The sequence below is a fragment of the Amblyomma mixtum genome, chromosome 9, assembly GCF_055824585.1.
Source record: "Amblyomma mixtum isolate Tamu chromosome 9, ASM5582458v1, whole genome shotgun sequence".
NCBI lineage: Eukaryota > Metazoa > Arthropoda > Arachnida > Ixodida > Ixodidae > Amblyomma > Amblyomma mixtum.
Genome location: NC_143020.1, coordinates 113,941,834 through 113,964,002, shown reverse-complemented (window position 1 = coordinate 113,964,002; position 22,169 = coordinate 113,941,834). Strand labels below are relative to the sequence as shown.

The following is a 22,169-nucleotide window of genomic DNA, read 5'->3' as shown; positions in this document are numbered from 1 at the left end:
CGCTTCTTCACCCACTGAAGGGCATTCGCCATCGTTCAGGCGATTGGGTCAGCTTGCTCTCAGCGGAGAAATTCGCCACTGGTACGGCGAAACGAGAACGCACATCCAAGAAACTTCGAAGTCTGTGCACAGAACGGCTTCATTTTTCCCACGATAGTTTACGCGAGAAAGGAGTGAGAGAAGATTTCCATTGGAGAGGGCTCCAAGAGTAACGGTACAGCCGAAACTGAGACCAGTGCGCCGAAAGCGGCTGGCAATACGCGCGCTGAGCTAGCGTGGCGAACGAAGTGAGTGAGGGTCGGTGAGGGTGGCGTGCCCGAGGCGCCGGCTGATGAAAGGCGCCTTTCAAACATCGCGCGCCGACGCACACCTCGCGCTCTCGCAGAGCTGAGGACCAACCACGGCCGGTCTCGAACGCGAGAAAGCGCGCGCGTCGAGACCGGCCGTGGCCCGACACGAGCCAATCACGCGACCCCTTTTAAGCCGGGAGGGGGCGCGACATGTAGTCCCCACGCGCAAACAGGGTCGCCGCCGCCGCCGCCGCCGCCGCATTCAGATTCTCGCGTTAGCTCGGCGCAGACGGAGTGGAGACGCTGGAGCGAACGGAACGGTGCAGTCCACGCTGCCGAGGGATCGTGACCTGCTGCTCAAGCATAAGTCATTGGAAGAGATCGCTACAACGTTGGGATTTCATTTCACAGGTGAGCACGAGTGATTTGTCCCGGTGTCTTGAAAAATCGAGATTAACTGAAATTCTTCGATGGGGCATGTTCCGCGCAGACTGCGTAATGAGTAGGAGCGTTTTCTGTCATATATGTGCGTCGTCCGAGGCAGAATATCGACGGCACAAAACATCAGCATAACTACCGCTGCAGCAGCCGCACATAGCAGTTCCCTCATATACTGTTCCGTCGAACAGAGAAAATCGAGAAAAAATTCTGTCGACCTAACAGGCCGCTTCTTCGGGCTCAAATTTAGCACGTAGTGGAATTTGGCGGACAGTTTTATGTTTCTTTTTTACGTTTGGGTGGGGTACCTGCCTCAATCGCTCAAAATTATTTGGAAAAAAATTGGCAATGGCTTACGTGACTCAGCTATGCAAGGACATACGTAGTGAGAGGTTCGGTATATCCCTGGTTCCGTCACGCGTTCCACTGCCGCATCGCCATCTCGGTCGGGGGCGTCGGCGCGCGGTACCGGCGGCACCGGCAGGTACAACGGTCGGAGACGAGCGGCGCGCGGCGCATCAGACAGAAGAGTTTCGCTGTGGGTTCCGAAGGCCCAGAGTGAATCGGCGAGACTGCAGGTAATGTAGCTCTCGCTATAAAATCTCCGTCGTCTGCGATCACGGCGGACCAAAACAGCAAGCTTTAGCTGCGCACGATCGCTCTAACGTTCGCTACCGCTGAGGCGATGTCGTTCGGCGATCAATTCGGCACACTCCGTGTCTCGGAGTTGAACCTCCGGGTCCGAGATGAGCAGCACAGCCTCTCGCTGCGATTGGGTGCAGAGCTGCAGACTCTGTGGTGGCTTGTGTTGATTACATGAGTAGAGGATGGCTTGAAAGTACTTTCTCGTGTGTTTGTACTGTGTCCTACCAGACCTTCACGCGCGTGCGACCTCTATATATTAATATTTATCATGTATATATGTAAATAGATTTGTCAGTGTGCTCCTCCCCCTGTCCTTTACTCTTTCATTTCACTTCTACACACTGCCTACTATCCTTTATTTCCGCTGCCCCAGCTCAGGTGCTTCCAGCCGCGATAGCAGATGCCGGGGTAGCAAAAATTATTTTACCTTTCATATTAAATGCAAAAAATAAAGCCGCTACTACTACTACTACTACTACTACTACTACTTTGGCGCAGAAAACCTTGTTTGCACGCGACTCTGTCCCCATCTTTGCGTTTCTCCATCGGTTCTTCGCAGCCGTGGAAGGGAAAAAAAAACTTTCTCGTTATGTTCGCGCTTGCCCACCCTCCCTTCCCGATAGGGTGGTGGTGGTATAAACTTTATTGGCCATTACAAGTTACAGGTGGCCCTCATGGCCTACGGGAGGGGCCCACGCAGTGGGTTCCTCCCTTACAAATGGTGTGCCAGACAGACCCTGGAGGGCCAGCCTGTTAGAGGCACTGGTGATGGTGAGTCGTTGGTCTTGGAGTGCTGGACTGGACATCAGCTGTTCCCAGTAAGTGAGTGCTACGTCTGGGGGGAAGGGTGCGGGTAAGTGGAACAGATGAGCAGAACACGCAGAGCTTCTCAAACTCGCACACTCCCATACCCGGTAGTCATGCACGGACGCTTCCCTGACCTACTCTCCTCCTCCTGTCGACTATGCGGCAAACCCTTCCCGATAGCATCGCCTCTGATATCATGCGAGCGCGCTCGTTTCGCGTAACGGGTGATCTCGGAGGCCATGACGGTAATGTGCTCATTCGTACGTAAGGCGCGAGATGGCGCTACCGGCTTCACTGTTTCGGCTTCCTTCGTAGCAGACCACCGAGATTTCCGATTAATTTTGACCGAATCAGGCGAATACTCCACCCAAACATAATATAACTCAAAACTGACCTCCAAATGCGACCACTTTGCAAAATTTCATCTCGAAGAAGCGGGCTGGTAGGCCGAGCCAATTTTTTTTTTCGATTTTCTAAGATGACGCAACAGTCTGCGCTAGGTGTCTCCGCTATCTTTGCTTTCTGCGGCTGTGCCGTGCACGGAAAGAGGCGGTGGTGGAGCGCCGCCCGAGTTGTTTTTGCCGTGTGACACGTAGAGACATCGGGAGTTCGCCAACGGTCGCAGCAGTTTCCAGTGCGCGTAGCTGGGCGGAAGGGATGTGTTTCCAGTGAGTTTTGTGTTGAGGCGGTGTGACAGGGTCGGCAACCCTATGGAGACGTCGTGTTGGCGAACGGAGTCAGCAGACTGTTTCCGCGGTGCGACTGAGACTATGGACTGACCGAAAACGCCGTTGGCCGACCATCAGTGGGCTGTCAGCAGCTGCGTAATGTGACAAGGCAACATGGAGGAATAGACAAAGGAAAAATGGCGTCTGCCGACTTAGGCCTAGTGTGTGGCCACGCCCTGATGAGTCCGTGCTCCTCTTTCTATCAGAGCTGTACATTCCGTATTCCCGAAGGTAATGCACGGCTCTGCCATGCATCGGCCATGCTTATCCTTGCGTTTGTGGGGTCGAGCGTCCACAAAGGAAGAAAAAAGCGCGGCCAGTACTCCAGCGAAGCGGCGCACGGCGACGAAAGGTGATGTGCGCGCGGACTTGATATGGTCGCACGCACAGACGCGCCGCAAGGCCACGAGCAGAGCTCCATGACATACCGTGAGTGCTTGAGCCAGTACTTCCTTCTAGACTGCTTTGTCACGTCGTCGCACTGACCAAGAATCTCAAATGACATTCACCGAACTTGGTTGTGAGTTTTGAGGAAAACTAGCGACTGTGGCCGGATTTCTAACTCGCGTTTAATAAAGCGACTGCGGCACCGCGGCATGCTATTTATTTCCGCCAACGTAATTTTCTGTGCCCTGGTTCATTTCCGGGAGGATGAGCATCCACAAGCAGTCTATGCACTACCGCTCTTTACGTGTACTCTTAAAAAAGAAGTTAGTAAAAAGATAGTAAGTGCAGCAGTTACTAACTTCGACTTCGTTACTACTTTTTATCAGCTATTTGCTGCCCTCTTCAAGGTATAGTTAGTAAAAGTAGCCCGCTACTTTTTACCATAGTCGCCAGTTGCCACCTATAGTTATAGTTGGTAACCATTCCTTTAACCCTAAAATAAAGTCAAAGAATATAAACTGACACAGATTGTCGTGCTAATAAATTGGTTTGGTAATTAAACATTTCTGCAAGGGCATATGGTTAGGTAGACTAAGCTGTTTCTACAATCTCAACTTCATAATTAACGCTGGTATCTTAGCTAAACCGGTAAGAGAACCTATCAATGAGATTCTGATTTACGGAATATATGACTCGGAAAGATTTCCGTACATGTGCACTCGCAGTGCGCGTTTGTAACTCTTCCTGATTTCTGGTTTTCCTGCATTCTGAACCTTTGTGTGCGCACGGTAAGGTTGCTGATGCCATCACCTCGAATAATTTCTACATGTAATGCGCGATAAGCCTAAACCCTAAGTGTGTGATTTACGGCCAGCACGCTCTGATAGCTTTGTCTGGATTCCGGAATTAGTCAAATTGACTACAAAGCTTTTTTTTATTTTTCGAGTACGCAGAAGTTTGACAGGCCAAGCCAGCACACCATACGATTAATCTAGCAACATATGCGAGTTTCTATTCATTTTCTTAGTAAATACTACTAGCTTCCCGTTATTAACTGCAGGTAGCAGCCGTTACTAACTCATTGGGTTAGTAACTGTCATTAACATTCCCATTACCAACTGCATTTATGAACAGGGTAGTAAATATATGTGGCAACCAGTTGTTACCGTAAAAGATAGTACGTACTACTACCTTTTTTCGAGGAGTGTACAACAAATTCTTCAAAGTGAAGAGAGTTACACCACATTGTGCATTGAATGATAAACTTCTGATTAAAGAGTTGCGAAAAATTAAATTTATCGATTAAGTTGAGCTCGCCTGCATCAGCAAATTTGTGGCTGTTCAGTAGACTACAGCTACCTTTCTTCAAAAAGGGGCAGAATTTCTGACGTCCACTTTGAAGTTCAGTGGCGGTGCAAACAAAGAAATCTGAAAATTTTTTAGGAGCTATGACCAGTGCGCAACTTTTTATGCGTCTCAATTGTAATGCATCCAAGTTGTAATGTAATTTAATTACTTTTCAAAAGCAGTTTTGCCATGTATGCTGGAGACGTATATCTTCCGCACATGCTACACTGCTCCACTCCGCATGCTACACTGCTGAAGACGACACTTCGAGGTTAAGGCTTGCCGTTCAGGTTACGATCGACAGCTGATCGCCTGCAGTTTCTCCTCAGTTCCTCTCTCCGTGACACTGCTCGCATCTCGATCGCAAGTATGGAATCGCCACGTGGCGATAATTCAACGCAACATGACACATGATGGCTTCAGGCGATAAGCTGAGGGTGGTTTCCTCGTCGCTGCCGATGCCCACTTTGTCGAGACGCAGGTCAATATTTTTATTTTTAATGATAGCCTAATGAAATTCATGTATATGTTTCTTCTTCCTGTTCCCAAAAATATAATTACTTTTAGTACCACTTTCTGCATTTCTTGGTTTACGTTGAAATGGGGCTGTAGCCAAAGACCTGCCATCTGGAGCTATGCTAATTACTGTATTTTGCGGTATATAAGACGCGGCTTTTTTTCAAAAATTTTCCTGGTGCGTCCTGTAGAAGGGTGCGTCTTATATGCGACTTTTTCTGCTTTTTGTTTTTGCGAGTTAAGAAATTACGCAGGTTCATGTTCAAACTTTTTTCTCCGAAAAAAAAATATCACTACCAGTAACGTGGTTGTAACACGGTTAATACTTCAATACGGGGACCGCCGTGAGCAACTTTTTTAGGTGAACTTTTAAACGGCAGGGATGAAGACTACTGGGATCATAAACGCGCGGCCGTTTCAGAGGCCCCAAGCAAAAGTAATGTGAAGTGCCAAAAGATGGCGACAATTGCGTTTCTCGCCATTGTCAAGTCAAGCCGGCGTTTTTTTGGCACCCTTTGCAACTTTGTTTGCTCCGTGTACGTAGGGCGAAGCGAATGTTCCAGCTGCGTTGCCTCCAGAAATGGGCGAGCTTTCTGATAGCGCATCCGAAGATGAAGACTTCGAAGGTTTTAAGTTAATATAAAATGTTATGGACATAAGGAGAGTTCCTTCGTCTTTTTCTTTTTTTGCTAAAACGTGGGTGGGTATGGCATGAGTGTTGCCTTTTTCGATCACTTAGGTATGGTGCATTTTGTAATGGTTGCACAAGCATGTTTAAGCCTCACTAGCCTAACTTGATAAATTCAGGTGCGTCTTATTTACCAACTTTTTCAATGAAAGCCTGCATACATGGCGGGTTCGTCTTATACACCGGAAAATACACTATACTGTTTTTGCAAAATTTTGTTCAGTGATCATGATTATGAAGTATTGTTATGGGGGCATTAAATGTTTTTTTTATTTAGTGTCGCATCCTTTGTCGCAATGTCCCATTCTATCTTTGCAGCGCTTTATCCTCTTTGACGAGCTGTCTTATTTACAAAAGAAAGGCATTTGCATTGGACCCTGCTTAGCCCCTACATTGTAGTATCTTTTTATCATTCATTGATCGCTCTTTGCACGATCATTTTAATAATTTTAATAATGACAAATTCCTTAGTATTTTGTTGCGTGATTTTTACTTTTTAATTGTTTTAAACATGCATTGGACAGTCTCGATGAGCCTACAGTAAACAGTGTTTTAGATGATTTTAGAAATCTTGGAAAATGGCTTACGTTTACATTTGAACTACTGGATAATGGCATGCTTTGAAGCTTTTAGATGGGCACATTTGCTAGGCCTATTCCCTTTGTGCTCATAAGGGGCTCTTGCCGTATAATTCTTCCTACTCAAAAGATTGTTCAAAGAGGCATCGCAACCCTCTGCTTTGGAGTCCTTGCTCCGGAAATCGTGTGTGTATTAGACGCAAGCTAGCTTTCATAATCAATTGGGCAGGCTCGTTGCAGCTGGCTTCCCAGAGTCGGTGGTGGTCCCTGTGGCAGAAACGCTTCTTTAGAACTGGCTCAAGTAGGAATGGATGAAAGGGCAAAGAGAGGCCTGTTGTGGTACCCTACGTCCACAAAGTCACCCACTGCCTGAAAAAAGTGGCTAACCAGTTCAGTGTACAGGCGGTGTTCTGTGCCCCAGAAAGCTGGCTGAGGTAAGCCATCTCATAACTTGCGAAAACCAAAAGGTTGGCTATTAGAAAAAACATTGTCAGCATCTTGTAATATGTGTCTACGAAATTCTCGTCTTGCGGAAAATCCTACACTGGCCAAGCGGGGCGTTGCATGAACAACAGACTTGGGGAACATGCTCAAAAGATAAAAGATATGAGGGTGAGCCACTTGTTGAACACAACAGGACTTGCGCCAACTGTATATGATAGCTCCGCGATGTGAGGATTCTGGGCACAGGCAGACAACACCTCTTGAAACTTTGGAAGCCTTTCATATAAAAAATGTGGATTCAAACTGTGCCACTGACACATCTGTTTATCTCTATGAGGCTGAGCAGGGTTATATTTTCCTGTTGCCCTGTGCGTATGCGCAATGGTTTTGGAAAAGTGTGTATGTCGATCGCTTTCACCTCATTAAACAGTTGTAAGCACTATATTGTCTTCTTTCTTGTGTGTTGTATGTCTTGGCTCTAGAATCCTTTTATTATATTCTTTCCTTTCACATTATGTTTGTGTAATTTTTGATGAAATTGTTTTCTATTTTATCGTGGTGTCTGTAATAGACAGTTCTGCAGCGAAAATTCTTGATACTGTTTGTAGTGCTCCAATAATGGCTTACATATGAATAAAGTGAATCACTGGTTGTAAGCTTATTTATATTGCAGCCAGATGTGACCATTCTACTCTTCAGTTCTTTTTAAGATACGCTAGTTTCATGCATCTCATCACTTACCAGCTGCAGTGCATCGCTTAATATTACACTGATGGTTTCCTTTTGCTCTCGGCACTTGCACATAAAGCCGTGGAGTTCTGCTACCGGCCACAAGAGCGCGGGGCTGATTCCCGGCTTCAGAGGCAGTATTAGTAATGTAGACAAAATGCGCAAACACCCTTTTGATTTCTGTGCACATCAGAGAACCGAGGTCACTGAAGTTAACCGTCTTTTCTGCATGGCGGGCCTCCTATTGTCACAGCGTCGGCCAGTTACGCTGCTCAAGGATGTTCGGATGCAAGTGTACAGGCTCTTTGACCCAAATGTGGTAGCGTGCTCGTTGAGGCCGGCCGTTTCTGCGAGGGGCATAATAGTTAACCAACCTCTCGACAGTTGTGCAGATCAGTCAAAAAGCCTGCAATTAATATACTTCGATGACGAGCTCCGGAGGACCACCGGGCCATGTCCTTGCTGCTGTTGCGCCCATTTCTTGCAGTTCCAGCAAGTAGAACACGGGAGTTGCATAAAATGACTAGGTGTTGACATCGGTTCCAACCCTTCTTTGCGCTGCCGCTCTTAAGCACACATACATGCCGCACCACTGAACTATTCCACAGCACCTGCAATAAGGCCACCGCAGCTCGGCAACTTCACGAAATAGATAGATATATATATTAGCATTCCCTTCGTATCGGGGTGGTGGCAAGTGCGACTTTGCCCAGTAAATAAAGCGGTTAATTATATATATATATTTTTTGATGCTGTCCACCTCCTTTTTTTAAACTTCATATCCTGTTCTCTTTTCCATTCTGCTTTTGCGCCACCAGTACTCAAGTCAATGTGCACTTTTCGTTGTTTATCTGAGTGGCTCCGAAGTATTTGCAAAGGCAACTTGATCTGGCATGAAGCTTGACATTATCCGCTGTTCCCAGTCCTGCCATATAAGCCAAACAGTGCAGCCACATTGTGGAAAATTAGCCGCTCGGAGTGACATTGTTTCTATTGGAAGATAGCCACTTTGGATTTGATGGAGCCTTTCACCAGAAGTAACGTGTGGTTCATTTACCTCATGTTAGTCTTTAACCACTGTTACAACTATCGAAACGAGCGATGGTTGACAAACTCCAGAAAGTTTTCTATCAGTTTGGCTTCTTCTTGATATAAGACTGATCGTGGACAGTGCATTGTATTTCACTGCTAGGATGTTTGGTACCACCACGCTACTCACCCTTCCCATGTTCATGCTTTGGGGGCACTTGCTGCTCGTGCAGCCCAACAGACAAGGAGATTACACTCATAGAGACCCAGGTTGAAGGGAGAGGCGCTGTGGGCAGTTGCCTTGGTTGCCTCCCTCCAAGCACGAAATCTTTAAAAGAAAAAAATTAGGGGGAGGGCATTTTGACGAGCTAAGAAAGCCTTTTCACGCTGTGACTGCCTCTGTTGCTGATTTCACACTGTTTGCGAATGAACGACTACGCTTCTGTTCAGAGTTTCTATCATTCTACTGATGCATTTGGCTGAATGATTGTGCTGATGTATCTTCGCTGAATTCCGTCATGTTGTCGGCGCCGAGTGCATGCGCAGTAGGAACCACCGATGACGTCATCAGTTTGATTCATAGTGTGACAGAATTTTGGCTCAGAGGATGAGCCATTGAAAGCTTCCGCCTTAACACCATGCTGAAGCCCATTTTTTTAGAAAAAATTCTCGAGAAATGCATGGTTCAAATGGCACTGCCCTCCTCCCGAACCGTACCCTCCAAGAGCAACCCATTAATCTGCCCCTGCTAATGATCATCTTTTTTTTGTGAACTCCGAGTATTGTTTTCTTGTGCTGAGCCGTTTTTCATTTTTTCGGAAGTTGAGTGCACTCTCCAGTGGCACCAATGTATTCATGGCGATGGCTGATCAGGAGCCTTCAGCTCACTCCCAAACACTTGCATGGCGCAGACATCATACCCTCCGAGAGATCCACCATAGGTGGGCAACAGCCAGTCATGGGAACATTCGCTTTGTGTCTGGTGTGTCCTAACTAGCAGTCTTCAGTGCTGCTTGTTTCCTTATGCTGGCCTTATTTTTTACAGGCCAGCTCAAAAACAATGACGCAGGTTGCTGATAACACTGGCTCAGTGGAGGCTGGAGCAGCCGGTCTCAGCAACAATGAAACTGGCTTCCACAAAATGGATCGCTACCAGATTAAAAAGGTAGTGTGCATAGCAGATGAGCAAGCGATTGGAACAGTGCTGAAAGTCCTTTCATCTCAAAAGAGTGTTCTTGCTAAGCGTCCTTAAAGCCATTAATTTTTTCCTTGAATATATGACAAAATAAGTAACTTGACCATTTTAACGACCTTTTGATCGTCTTAGCCATTAGTTTCAAGAGCACTTATCTTTATTAAATTATTACCGTAAGGCATGAAAAGGGATGCTTATATGAATTGGAAGAGGTCTGCCGATGTAATGGCATACAGAAGAGACGGATGTCCAAGCAGCATAGGACGCTGCACTGTCCAGTGAGAAATACATTGCTACCAGGTGCCGGATTCCTGTTGGTTTCAGTGCTGCATGGGCAGACCCACAGCAGGTGGTGAATGTCGGCTTCAACTTCTCGGGAAAGCACTCAGATTACCCAGGGTGCAAGTCTAAGTAGTTAGGCCATTCCGAGCGCTTAACTTACCACAGGTTAACCAAGTATTTTCTGTCTCAAATCTTAACCAAGTATTTTCTGTCTCAAATCTAACCTGGTGCTTGTTCTGTTTTCATGCTCAGTTTGCCGGGGACGCAGCATTTGGAGGTGAATTTTTATTTTTCCACAATGAAGTTTGGCATGCTTATTGGAGAGTCCCTTAATTGCTTAAGTACAAAATTTCATTGCAATTATGTAGTTGTTAGATTATATATTTTCATATGCTTCATTGCTATGCCAAACTTGCAGAAAGCCTCGCATGACAACAATACAGTGTAGTAGTCTGTAGGCACTCTTCTTAAGTTTTACTCAAAGGAATGGTTGATGCAGTGCCATTCTCCAAATGTTATTAGCAGCGTGATAGTTTTCTACACGAAATGTTATACATACCTGCACTTTAATTGTTGTCTGAAAAGAAAAATTCTGGAGTATTTCAGAAATGTAGGAGCTCACTGCATGCAAATCTTATCTATGAACACGATGGCAATCCACGAGGCCGTTGTCATGCTAGGCTTTGTTCAAGCAGGGCAGTCGGGTCAAAAAACATTTTTGAGAATAGTACCGGCATCTTCAGAGAGATTTCAGCCATTTTTTTGTTGCCTATGGTAACAAACATTTTTTAAAGTCACTTCTGGCCTGATTTCAGGAAAGTTTTTCTCAGTGTGATTGAAGATGCTATAGATACGAAATCTGGTGTTTTGTGAAATTAAATTTTTTTCTAGATTTTTGCAATTTGAAAGCCGCGAGAGAAGAAAGCAAGAGAAGTTCTTTATTTTGTTTTGGCATATTTCTTGTCTGTCTCAGAAAAGTTTTGATGTTTTCCTTGAGAGATTTCTACACCCATACTGTACCAATACAAATGAACATGGAAAGCCAAAGTGTACACTGAGTGATTACTCACAAGCCATATTTCACGTCAGTTTTTGTATACCAGTCAACGGCAGGCCGTGGCTCCTGTGTGACATTGCACTACCAGTCAACGGCAGTCCGTGGCTTCTGCGTGACATTCCACATACCAAGCGCTGCAACACTGGAGGTCATTCCACCTCAGAAATCTGACGCAGGAAGTTTGTTTGCTCGAGCTTCCACCGTGCGCTACCAAGTATCCTCTCAAATTTGCATCATCAGTTGTTAACACATGAACGCAGAGACATAACGATAGTTCACACTGTTTAGATTGCTTGCCACTAGACATCAGTCTCCATGCAGATGAAAATATCAAGGCTGCTCGTCAGATGGCATTAAAAACCATGCAAGCTTCACTCCACTTAATGCCTGCAATCGAAACATGCTAAAAGGCTTCCTAATGTGCTGAAGAAACGAATATCTTTGGTTATAGTCCTTGGTAATTTTGTGTCTGTGCTGCTTTTTAATTGCGAGGGCATTACTTGGCTCATTTTGTGGAAACCCCGCCAACGAAACAGCGAACAATGTTCACCCACGCCCCCCTCTCCTCCAAGAACAACTCAGCAAAACACTCAGCAACAAGCCGTACTCTCGCATTTACCCATCATAAGAATTGCTTAGGTGTACCAATATTTTTTTTTGTTTTTAGGTGAATTAACAGCTGCATTTTATTTTCCTTTGTTTTCTTCAATCACACAGATGGCTGTTATCGGGGGGGTAGTCTTCCTAGTTGCTGTGGTGGTGATTGGTATCACTGTTGCTGTTGTTTCCACTCGAAAGCCACCTGTGAAAGGTAGGTGGTATTCACTGTACGCATGCAAAAATTAAGAAATGAAAACTATTTCACGGATGACGGCAGAGTGAAAAACTTTTAAATCGATTATGTTACCGCAACGAAACCTATAAATAAAAATGTATATATAGTGCGTGATCTTTTAAAATATTTCTAGATAGATAGATACAGAGAGAGGGGAAAGGCAGAGATGTTAACCAGAGGTTTATTAAAAAAAGAAGGTGATGGTTACTTGAATGCTTCATCATTCAGTGTATGTTGGTCTAGGCATGTTCTTGATAAAAAGATAACAATTACAGTTATCTAAGTAGCGATACTTGCTCAATATTTTTGTTTATTTTGTGGCACATAGTGATACATGTAGAGTAGCCATTTTTGTTGCCGAAGTTGCCCAGCCATGGATGAAACACTGTGGCAATTGCCAAGGAGCTGAGTGAGATGTTATCTTTTCCAGCTGGGTGCCTAACACGTGTTAGTTCTGTTAAGTTTGCGTTCCTATTCCTGGCTTAGTGCAAAAGTAATGGCATTACAATCTTATCCTTCATTAGGTCTTGAAATAGTTATCAATCAGATCTCTGGTTTCTCCCACTAGACTCCAAAAGTGATGCCTAGATGGCAGTATAAGTTGACTGTCATTCAAGACTGTGTATTCTTGCACTCCGTGGCCACCAGTTGTGCCTGCAAGAGACAGTCAATGCAGCTGCATTGCGACTTCTAGAGCGAGCATGTGTGTCATCATCATCAGCCTGACTACGCCCAGTGCAGGGCAAAGGCCTCTCCCATGTCTGTCCAAATTAACCCTGTCCTTTGCCAGCTGCAGCCACCGTATCCCCGCAAACTTCTTAATCTCATCCGCCCACCTAACATTCTGCCGCCCCCTGCTACGCTTGCCTTCTCTTGGAATCTGCTCCATTACCCTTATGGACCAGCGGTTATCTTGCCTTCGAATTGCATGCCCTGCCCAAGCCCATATCTTCCTCTTGATTTCAACGAGGATGTCATTATCTCACCTACTCCATATTTACTTAGGTAATCGCTAATAGAATCAGGCCATCCTTAAACTTCAATCAGCCAAATGATCAGGCAGGTTTTCATAAAGGATATTCCACAATAGATCACACGTTCACGCTATCAATGAGGTGATAGAGAAATGCCCAGAATATATCTGACCCCTGTAGATAGCCTTCATTGATTACGAGAGAGCATCTGCCTCTGTGGAAACCTCAGGTGTCATGCAGGCATTGCACAATCAGGGTGTAGAAGATTGTTATGTGCAAATACTGAAATATCTATAACGACTGTACATCTACCATAGTTCTACATAAAGTTAAGGGAGTGACGATCTCGTCAATGCTATTCACCACCTGCTTACAGGAGGTAACACCGGGGGAACAGTTGGGGATAAGAGTTAATGGAGAGTACCTAAGTAATTTGCGATTTGCTGGTGACATTGCTCTGCTGAGTCGCTCAGGACATGAAATGCAAACCATGATCAGGCCGAGCAGAACACCGAGTCTAAAAATTAAAATGCAGAAAACCAAAGTAATGTCTAATGGTCCACCAAAGGAACAGCAGTTTGCGATTGGTAGTGAGAAGTAGTAAGGAAATATGTCTATTTAGGGCACCTAGTGACCGCTCATCCGTATTATGAGAGGGAACTGAAGAATAAGAATGGGGTGGAGCGCATATGGCAGGTTCTCTCCGGTCATGAATGGCAGTTTACCAATATCCCTCTAGGGAAAAGTGTACAACGGCTGTAGCTTACCGGTACTCACCTATGGGTCAGAAACGTGGAGGCTAACGAAGACGGTACATCCTAAGTTAAGGACAACGCAGTGAGCTATGGAAAGAAAAATGATAGGGGTAGCGTTGTGAGATCACGTCTGTACTCATGGTAATTTCACTTCGCTGTGAAGATTATCAGCACATTTACCTGCCGACTGCCTTGTTGCGACGCTGTCCTGCTAAAGGCAACCTGCAACACGCTGGTGGTGTTCACCTGTGGGTGGAACACCACAGGACCCAGCGTATTTTTTTCATATTCCACTATGCTCAAACCAAGCTAGCACTGCCCTTTAAAGCTTCAGTTACCTGAAGCCCTTACTGACATCTACCTGAGTGCAGTTAAAGAAACCTGATGATTTGATTAATTTGACATATGTGCTTTGTGAAAACTGAACACCAAATCGCCTGTCTTACATCTGTCTCTACAACTGCAGATATATTAAGTGAGGGATGCACTTACTATTTCCCTGTTCCCTTTGCAGTTTACCTGGACGAGTATAGAAAAATTTCTTTCTACGAGGTTTCGCGACCCCAGCCATACCGCAGCGTAGCAGATATCGACGAGGAGGAATGTGCAAAGAACTGCACGGATGATGACCAATTCACCTGCTTGCATCTGGAGTTCTGTGCACGCCAAGGAGAAGCCCTTGGAACGTGTCGTCTGTTTCCAGACGATGCTAACATACGCCCGACATTTTCTGGGACTTGCAGTATTTACACCAAAGGTACGTATTTCCTTTGTGTGCTCCCACAGGGAAAGCAGTATACAGGGAGAGGGAATGGTGCCTAATGTACTCAAACTGCACAATACACACACACACAAAACAAGAGTGGTGGCAAAGATGCGGCACACTTATGTAGTACCATTTTTGCGGCAAGAAGGGAAATAGCTCTGAATTTGTAGCATGAACCGCCTCTCCTGCTCTGGTATGCATGGGCAGCGTGGGTATCCCAAGGCATAGTACGCAGAATACAGATTCTTTCGCGTGAAGAATGTACTAGCAAAGCGCTTTTCGTTTAAATATCACTAGACTCCTTCAGTGCTTCATGGTCGTAAAATATCGATGACTTCTTTTAAGTGCACACTTTTTTCTTTCACAAGTATATACGTCACGTTTTATTATAATTTACCTTCTCTCTTATGTGCCTTAGGATGAAAAGCATAGCTCATTTTGAATTACCACCAATGTGCTTTTAACTTTTGTTACTAAATGGCGCCAAGGTGTTTGCATTTCTTAGATGGAGCGGCAACCACAGTGCAGTAAAACTTACATCTACATGGCATACATCACTGTACTGTAACAGCTTTGGGTGTGGAAACTGAAATGGATGCTGCTCTATAGTATGTCTAATTACTGTCTGGCGGGTGACATTTATCTTAGTTTATGGTACATCACTTTTCCTGACATGCAATCGCCATCACACTGCACACTGATCTTGGTTTCCAACATTATTATACATAAAAACTGGTACATGCATCATTGAAAAATTCACTGTAAAAATTTGCTACAGTGATTCTAACAAAACCGTTACAAAATCAAGTGCCATAGACAGCAAGCTTTTCATTGTGCTGAAAAAAATTGGGTGCTTAAAATTCAGTGTTATGGTCCCTTTAAATCCTCTTCTTGCTGATTAGTGTGTCTTTAGCTGTCAGACAGATATCAACAAAGCTAGAAAAAGGTAACAGTAATTGGGTAGGGTTGTCCTCATTGCCCAGATAAAGGTCAGATTCTGATGCAGTGAAAGTAAATCGATGGTCGTGGCAAAACAGAAAAATGGATAAGCCTGTCGATCATTCTGCAAAATAGACTCTCGTGTTTACCCATGGTGATCTGATGAGTGGCTCCTTCATTTCTCCATCAACGCACGAGGAGATTTTTCGTCAACTACTTCCAGGGGTTCCCTTCTTGCCTGCGACGGGGTATTTGATACTGCCAGGAACCCTGTTATAGTGAGCATTAAACGGACACCTAGGTTAGCACCAACCACTTGTTGTTCTCAGTAAAAATGTATTCTCTCTTTGACTAAAATGATGTTTGTATAGGAGGAAAAGACTCATTTATCGACGAGATAATTGGGTTTCAAAATCTTACTGCCAGTTGATTTAAACTCATGGCATCTTTACCGATAAGGACTGGTTGCCACTGTTTTGAAGTGAATGGCAATGTAGCATAGGCTCCGGGGCCTGTGTTCAAAAATTGGTGGTGGCACGACCTGTATGTTGTTTCTCTCTTCTTTTTTTAAGTTATGAATGCTCCATGTTTAAGTGACAGTAAATTGGTACATTGGTTTTTGGGGAAAGTATATGACGCAGTATCTGTCTCGCTATCTCGGCGAGGTGTGTCATAAGGAAAGGTATAAAGGTGGGAGTGAAAGAAGAAAGAGAGAAAGAGGTGCCGTAGTGGAGGTCTCTCGAGTAATTTCGACCACCTGGGGATCTTTAAGACGCACAGCACTTGGGCGTCTTTTGCGTATTGCCTCCATCGAAATGCGGCTGCCGCGGTTGGGTTTAAAACCGGGTACTTCGACTCAGTAGATGAGCGTCTTAACCATTGAGCCACCGCAGCGGGTACTTCACTGACAGTGCCCTCTTTGTGACTAGAACATGGTACCCTACCAATACAGGCCACCTTATATTTTTCTCCTGTGTCCCTTTAAAGCTGCTCTCCTTCGATGTGTCGTTTCTCTTAGCCTGCTTGGTGTTGTCGGTCTGCAAAGATTTTATCAAATGAAACGGCATTAATTAATGATGTAAACTGTGTCTCTCCACAGGTGACGCTGAAGACTTTCACATTCCACACGGCGGATCCTCATCACTCAAGAAAGGTATGGCCTGCTCTTGCTAAAATATTGGCCTTGTTAAACTGAACGTACGTCACTGAGCTTCAAAAAACGGCTGGAAAGAGGAAACGGTTTTTCCTCCAGTGTCTGTCAAAGGCATTTCTGAACGCTCAGCATTTATCAGACCTTTAAGGAAGGTGCACGATGGGCGCTCAAGGACCCTTTATCGCCATCTGGCAAGCTATTGTGATCCGAGTCTAAATGGCAGGTTCCTATGCAGAGTGGCCATGCCGTAAGCAGAGCACATGGTGTACGCTTCTGGCGACTCTTTTCGCTTTCACAAGCGCACTGTGTGAGTGAAGCTATTTTGCAGATGGCGCGGTGCGAGCAGTCCTGGCGAAACTCTTTGAATGTGGGAAGCAGTAACTCCACTGTTGTTGAGTCTTCATAGGAAAATAAATTCTTGCAGGAGCGCATTCTTCTGATGATGCCTCATAACCACCTGAGTGTAGATAGACTTGAGGGTGTAAGTGTGAAATGTTGCATTTTTCATGCACTAGCATTAAGGGTCTGGTCTCACGAAAATCCGGTGGCGGCATAAGCGAAAAGTCTAGGTGGTCCGAAAAGGTGGGTGCGTCGCACGTAAAGTGCCAGACTTGTAAATTATTTAAACATCAGAAAACTATTGATTAGATAGTTGCAGCATGACTGAAACATGATTATAACATGCAAGTATATAAAGTAAATTAATTGTGCTGAAAAGATAATTAAAGTACAGTCGGCCGTCAAAGCCCTGACTGATCCTTTGGTCGCGAGTCAAAGACACTACTATAGGCCGTGAATGCGTGTGTGCACTGCTTGATTAACTCTTTCGGGACCGCCCAAAAGAAGGCAATTCTGATACATGTTTGAAAATATTTTTTATTCAACAAAATTTTTGCACTATTTTGTTGAAACATATATCATAATGAAGCTAAATGATTGGGCTTTTATTGTACAAAAATTGAAACAACTGAACAAACTATATGATATAAAAAAAAATCTCAAAATACAAATTTTTACTTCAAGGAAAGAAAAAAAAGTTGGAAATTTTTACATATGAAAGTAAAAAACAGCACTAAAAAAATTCCAGAATATACAAAATATGCTACAATACCTCTATAATAGCTCTGAGGCAAAAAAACATTGCACACTTGTGTACATTTTTTTGTGTGTGTGATTTCTCACCACTGTTCACGACTCACTTCTGTGCCCGCTCGCTGTGCCATGCGACGAAGCAGTTGCGCGCAGCATTGAAGCACAAGTGTGCATTACAGTCACTGCAGAAAACCGTGGTTTTCACTTCACTTTTTGTTTGCTGATAGCACAGCTTGCAATTTTTGCGTCTCTCCACTTTTTCGGGCTTGTGAAGGGGGGGCTTTGCGGGTGGTGGTGGAGGAGCACGAGCTTGCTTGGATCCTTCAAGTTGAAGAAGCTGTTGGATCAGTTCCTCTCGGAAAGCCAAATGGTCGAAGGAAGCATTTCTGGCCAGCTCAGGGACTTCTGGGTGCAACTTTCGGTATTCCTGGAACAGTACGAAACTGTTCACGCATGCAATGTCGATGCAGTGGAAGAAGAGGGTCTTCCACCAGCGGACGCTACGCATCAGTACATTGTAATAGCCAATCATCTGGTCTGATTTATCTACTCCAAGCATTCCAGAATTATAATCATGAATTAGCAAAGGCTTTGGGATAGAAATTTGGGTCCAGGTACTTCCACTTTTTTGTCTTCTTTTTGCGGTGACTGTCTCGTTGGCTGTGTGGATTGTGCTCATCATATTTACCAGTCGTCGGTCTTTCCATTGTAAATAGAGAATTTCTTGGTCGCGCAACCATCTAATTTCACCTCTTTTAGCTTTTTTTTCCCAGCGCGCATCCTTCAATTCAGCAGGGAATCCCCGGCGGTCTTTTCGTGTAGTTCCACAAGCCAATGTTTTCCGGTCGAGGAGGTGACTGAACAGGTGCGTTGAGGTGTAAAAGTTGTCCATAAATATTCTATACCCCTGATCAAAGTATTCTGCACACAACTGGCAAACTACATCAAAAGCCAACCCGTGGGGGCCTGGCTGCTCGCGCTTGCCTGTGTATACAGCAAACTGCACTGTATACCCGGTGTCAGGGTCGGCAAGCACCCACAACTTGTAGCCCCACTTGGTCACTTTGTCCTTGATGTATTGGCGTATCCCTGATCTGCCTTTGGATTTCACCATCCGCTCATCCACAGAGAGGTCTCGGTGAGGCTGAAAGAGCTTTGCCGACACTTTGTTCATGTGCTCCAGAAGCCACCACACAAAGCGAAGCTTTCCTTTCGATAGCTGCGTTGCATCGTCCAGGTCAGCGACGTGTAGCATCGCAAGGAGCGCAATGAAGCGACGCCGCGGCATAATTCGTGGTGGCAGCAGACCACTGTAAATGCTTCCCACGTTCCAGTAGAGTTTGATTCGTGGCGCTTTCAAGATGCCCATATAAATTACAAGGCCAATGAACTTTATCATTTCACTTGGAGTGACCTCTTCCCAAGACCCATCTGGACGGGCATGAGTGGGCTTCTCCAAAATCTTCATCCAAGCATATTTATTTGTGTTTTTGCAAATCGTTTCTATTACTTCGGCCGTGAAAAAAAGAAAAAAAAAGTCCAGGGCGGTCAGAAATCTCTTTGTGGTGCTTCTGAGCGCCACGCCCACATCTTCTGTGAGATGTACACCAGGCTCCCGCCTGGGAGAAAACTGGATACGCTTCTGCCGCGGGGGCAGGAAGTCGTTCCCGTAGGCTGTGGAAACCCTACCAAACAGAAAAAAATAACGAGAACATATAGTGATCCCGCATAAATACACAAGAGCGAGCGGAAACTGAAACTATGTACTCACCTTCGGACACTAGTTGACGGTCCTGGTGATGGCAATGCTGCATCACTCTCTGAACTGAAGTCGGAGCTCGAAAACTCGTCTTCAGACTCTTCGCTGCTCGTCGGATCAGAAAAATCCGCAGTCGAAGCAGCTGAATAGCGCGACACACGCTTCTTTTTTCGCGCGGCCTGACGCGACGTCGACGCCATGCTTCCCAGTCTCGGCCGCCGCCGCGCCTAAGATTAAAATCTCTCCTAGGTCGCCGCCTGCCGTGAGAGAGGCAAACTACGCCAAAACGAAAACTAGAGATGTTCAACAACCCCACTAGATGGCGACACGTGTTCCAGCGCGAGCATTTTGAGCTGCAAAGCGCGCGGAATTTGATCGTGCATTTTTGCACGATATCCGGACCGCGGTCCCGAAAGAGTTAAAGCAGGACTTTATATGTACATAAGTCGTGGTTTTTAACATATGAAAACTGTGTTCGTATCTGCGTCATACCCTCAAAGGTGGAGCTGAAGCGTATTCAGGCTGACGATGATGATGATTTGCAGGTTCTGCAGTGCATTTTGTTATGACTGTGTTGGGTGTGTCTCTGTGTGAGCCGTTTCTTTTCTGTTTCCTTTCATCTTTGGGGAAATTTGGCTGGGCTAAAGAAAAGAAAAATGATTTCATCCCTGGTGTGCCAAAACTGAGATCTCATTTTTCTTGCTATGCAGGGCCACTTCAAGTGCTCATCTGGTCATCTTTCATCACCATGGTTGTGTTCAAGTTGCTGATCTCTTGAAAGACGTGGGCGCATAGTTTACTCTGGCTCCATCATTTGGGAGACAGAGTAAACGACTTGCGGCCGCCACCCTCCTCTCAAGGACTGCGAACTGCTGGGACCCACTACTGCGCACATTTATTTAATGCACATTGCTTGACTGTGTGTTGCTGCCCATTATAACTGCATTTTTTTGTTTTATTGCAGTTTTAGTAGATTTCTAGCGTTTGTTACAAAGGTGGCAGTGCCTGCCCGCCAATCCTTGGGCGACGTAGTCTGTGCCATTGTTGTCTCAGAGGACCTACTGCCGAAGGATCCTCAGTATTGTTGGCTCGTCTTGTGGGTTAGTTTCCGCAGCTTATTTGTTACTTTATTATTTGTGGTACCTGGTCAGCATAATTTGTGCCTTATAAGACGCTGTGATAGGGCAGAGCAGTTGCTGGCTTCCTGCAACACTAATACTGCCTGTTCCACAAATGATATGCTTTTACTCTTCCTGACGAATGCAGTGCCATTTATTTACTCTTATAAACATGGTCCGCCTCTCGTTTTGTTCTGCTCAAACATTTGTGGAGTTGTGAAACGCACACTAAGAGAGTATTCAATCAGTTTGATCTTATGGACTGAAACATACTCTTCTCAACCAGTCTGCATGTTCATATTTTTTGTTCTTTAAATATTTATACTTCATTGCAAAAAAACATTCCTTGGCTATGTAGCCTAAACTGACAGGATGCCTGTTCATGACTATGATTGAATGGCTGCTGGCAGAGGCTACAGGATATCGCATTCCGTGCAATTGCTAAGTGTAACTAAATCGTCGGAGATTCTGCGTGGCGCCTTGATGATGATGATGAGCATGATGATGGCTTTGAATATTGTGGGCGCGCTTGGTATTGTGGCCAGCCAGAGTACACGGGACGAGTGCTTATTCAGATAACTAATGCGTTGAACAAGAAAGATATATGGTTGAACTTTAATACAGGTCTCCAGACTTTTAAAAAGTACTGTAGAAGTTTACTGAAGATATTACTGAAATTTTTATTAGCGTAAATTGTTGCAAAAAGTTCATTCATGCATTCTCTGACCTCTCTTGCCATGTCCCTGTCACTTCCTACAATTTTTATGAACTGTTCTGAATCTGTGCCATAGTGTCTTAGCTGTATGATGAATATCATGGTTGCACTTGGTGACTGTTGGTTAAAAACCAATTTGTTGTGCATTGGCCTATTGTTGCAGACATTGTGTTCAATATTTACCATTGAATTGTGGCATTCTTTTGTGCTTGTCATTGCATTGCTAATTGAAGTGTTTGTGATGATGTTATTCTCTCATAGACTAGTCCCTTTTAATTCTGCCATAGACTGTTTGGCCGAACTTTATTATTTTGTTTGTTTACATTGTGTAAAGGATCGAGGCCCTTGTCAGGTGCGCTGTTGCCTTTAGCCTCGGACCCCTCTTGGACTATGTCTAAGGAAGCAATAAAGAAAGAAAAATGTACGCATTGAAAGGTCCCTTTGATTTGTCTGCATCTGCTGCACCAGTTCAAAGAGCAGCACTTTTGCCTTCGTTTTGCCAGTGCAATGCATGTCTGCTGTGCTTGGTAAATTGGTTCTTGAGGAAAGGAAATGGTGCAGTATTGGCGCAGTATTTGTAAAAGCTGTTTGTACAGCTTTTAGCCCAGGCGACCATCCACTTGTTGGAAAATAAATTTGATTTGATATCTCCGTGGATGCCTGAACGGTGCCGTGAGGGAAGGGAGGAAGGTGGGAGTTTTGCAAAAGTGCAGTGCAGCAATGTGGTGACCCACGTGTATAGGTCGGAGAAGATCTGACCGTAGTTTAAATGAAATGATTGTTCATTCTTGAAAGGAAATGGTGGGCAACTTCATGGCATCAAAACTGTAACCTAAGCCGTTAAGTCGGGACCCATAAGCAGCATTTCAGCGCATATTCGTAAATCATCTGCACATATACAAG

The 22,169-nt window shown here is 45.0% G+C and overlaps 1 protein-coding gene across 8 annotated transcripts; it reads left to right on the top strand.

Annotated features, from left to right (window-relative positions):
- Positions 1-561: 561 nt before the first annotated feature.
- Positions 562-21,700, top strand: LOC149330815 (uncharacterized). 8 transcript variants are annotated; one of them, XM_089561492.1, is made up of 7 exons: positions 562-701; positions 9,672-9,791; positions 10,356-10,380; positions 11,878-11,971; positions 14,239-14,481; positions 16,529-16,582; positions 20,144-21,700. In XM_089561492.1, the coding sequence occupies exons 2-7, from the start codon at positions 9,748-9,750 to the stop codon at positions 20,209-20,211; spliced, it is 528 nt and encodes a 175-aa protein (XP_089417618.1). In that variant the 5' UTR covers positions 562-701; positions 9,672-9,747; the 3' UTR covers positions 20,212-21,700. The 8 variants fall into 8 exon arrangements, with proteins under 8 accessions (XP_089417618.1, XP_089417614.1, XP_089417619.1 ...); XM_089561493.1 differs by lacking the exon at positions 562-701 and adding an exon at positions 2,590-3,337; XM_089561494.1 differs by lacking the exon at positions 562-701 and adding an exon at positions 3,360-6,858.
- The last annotated feature ends 469 nt before the right edge of the window (positions 21,701-22,169 follow it).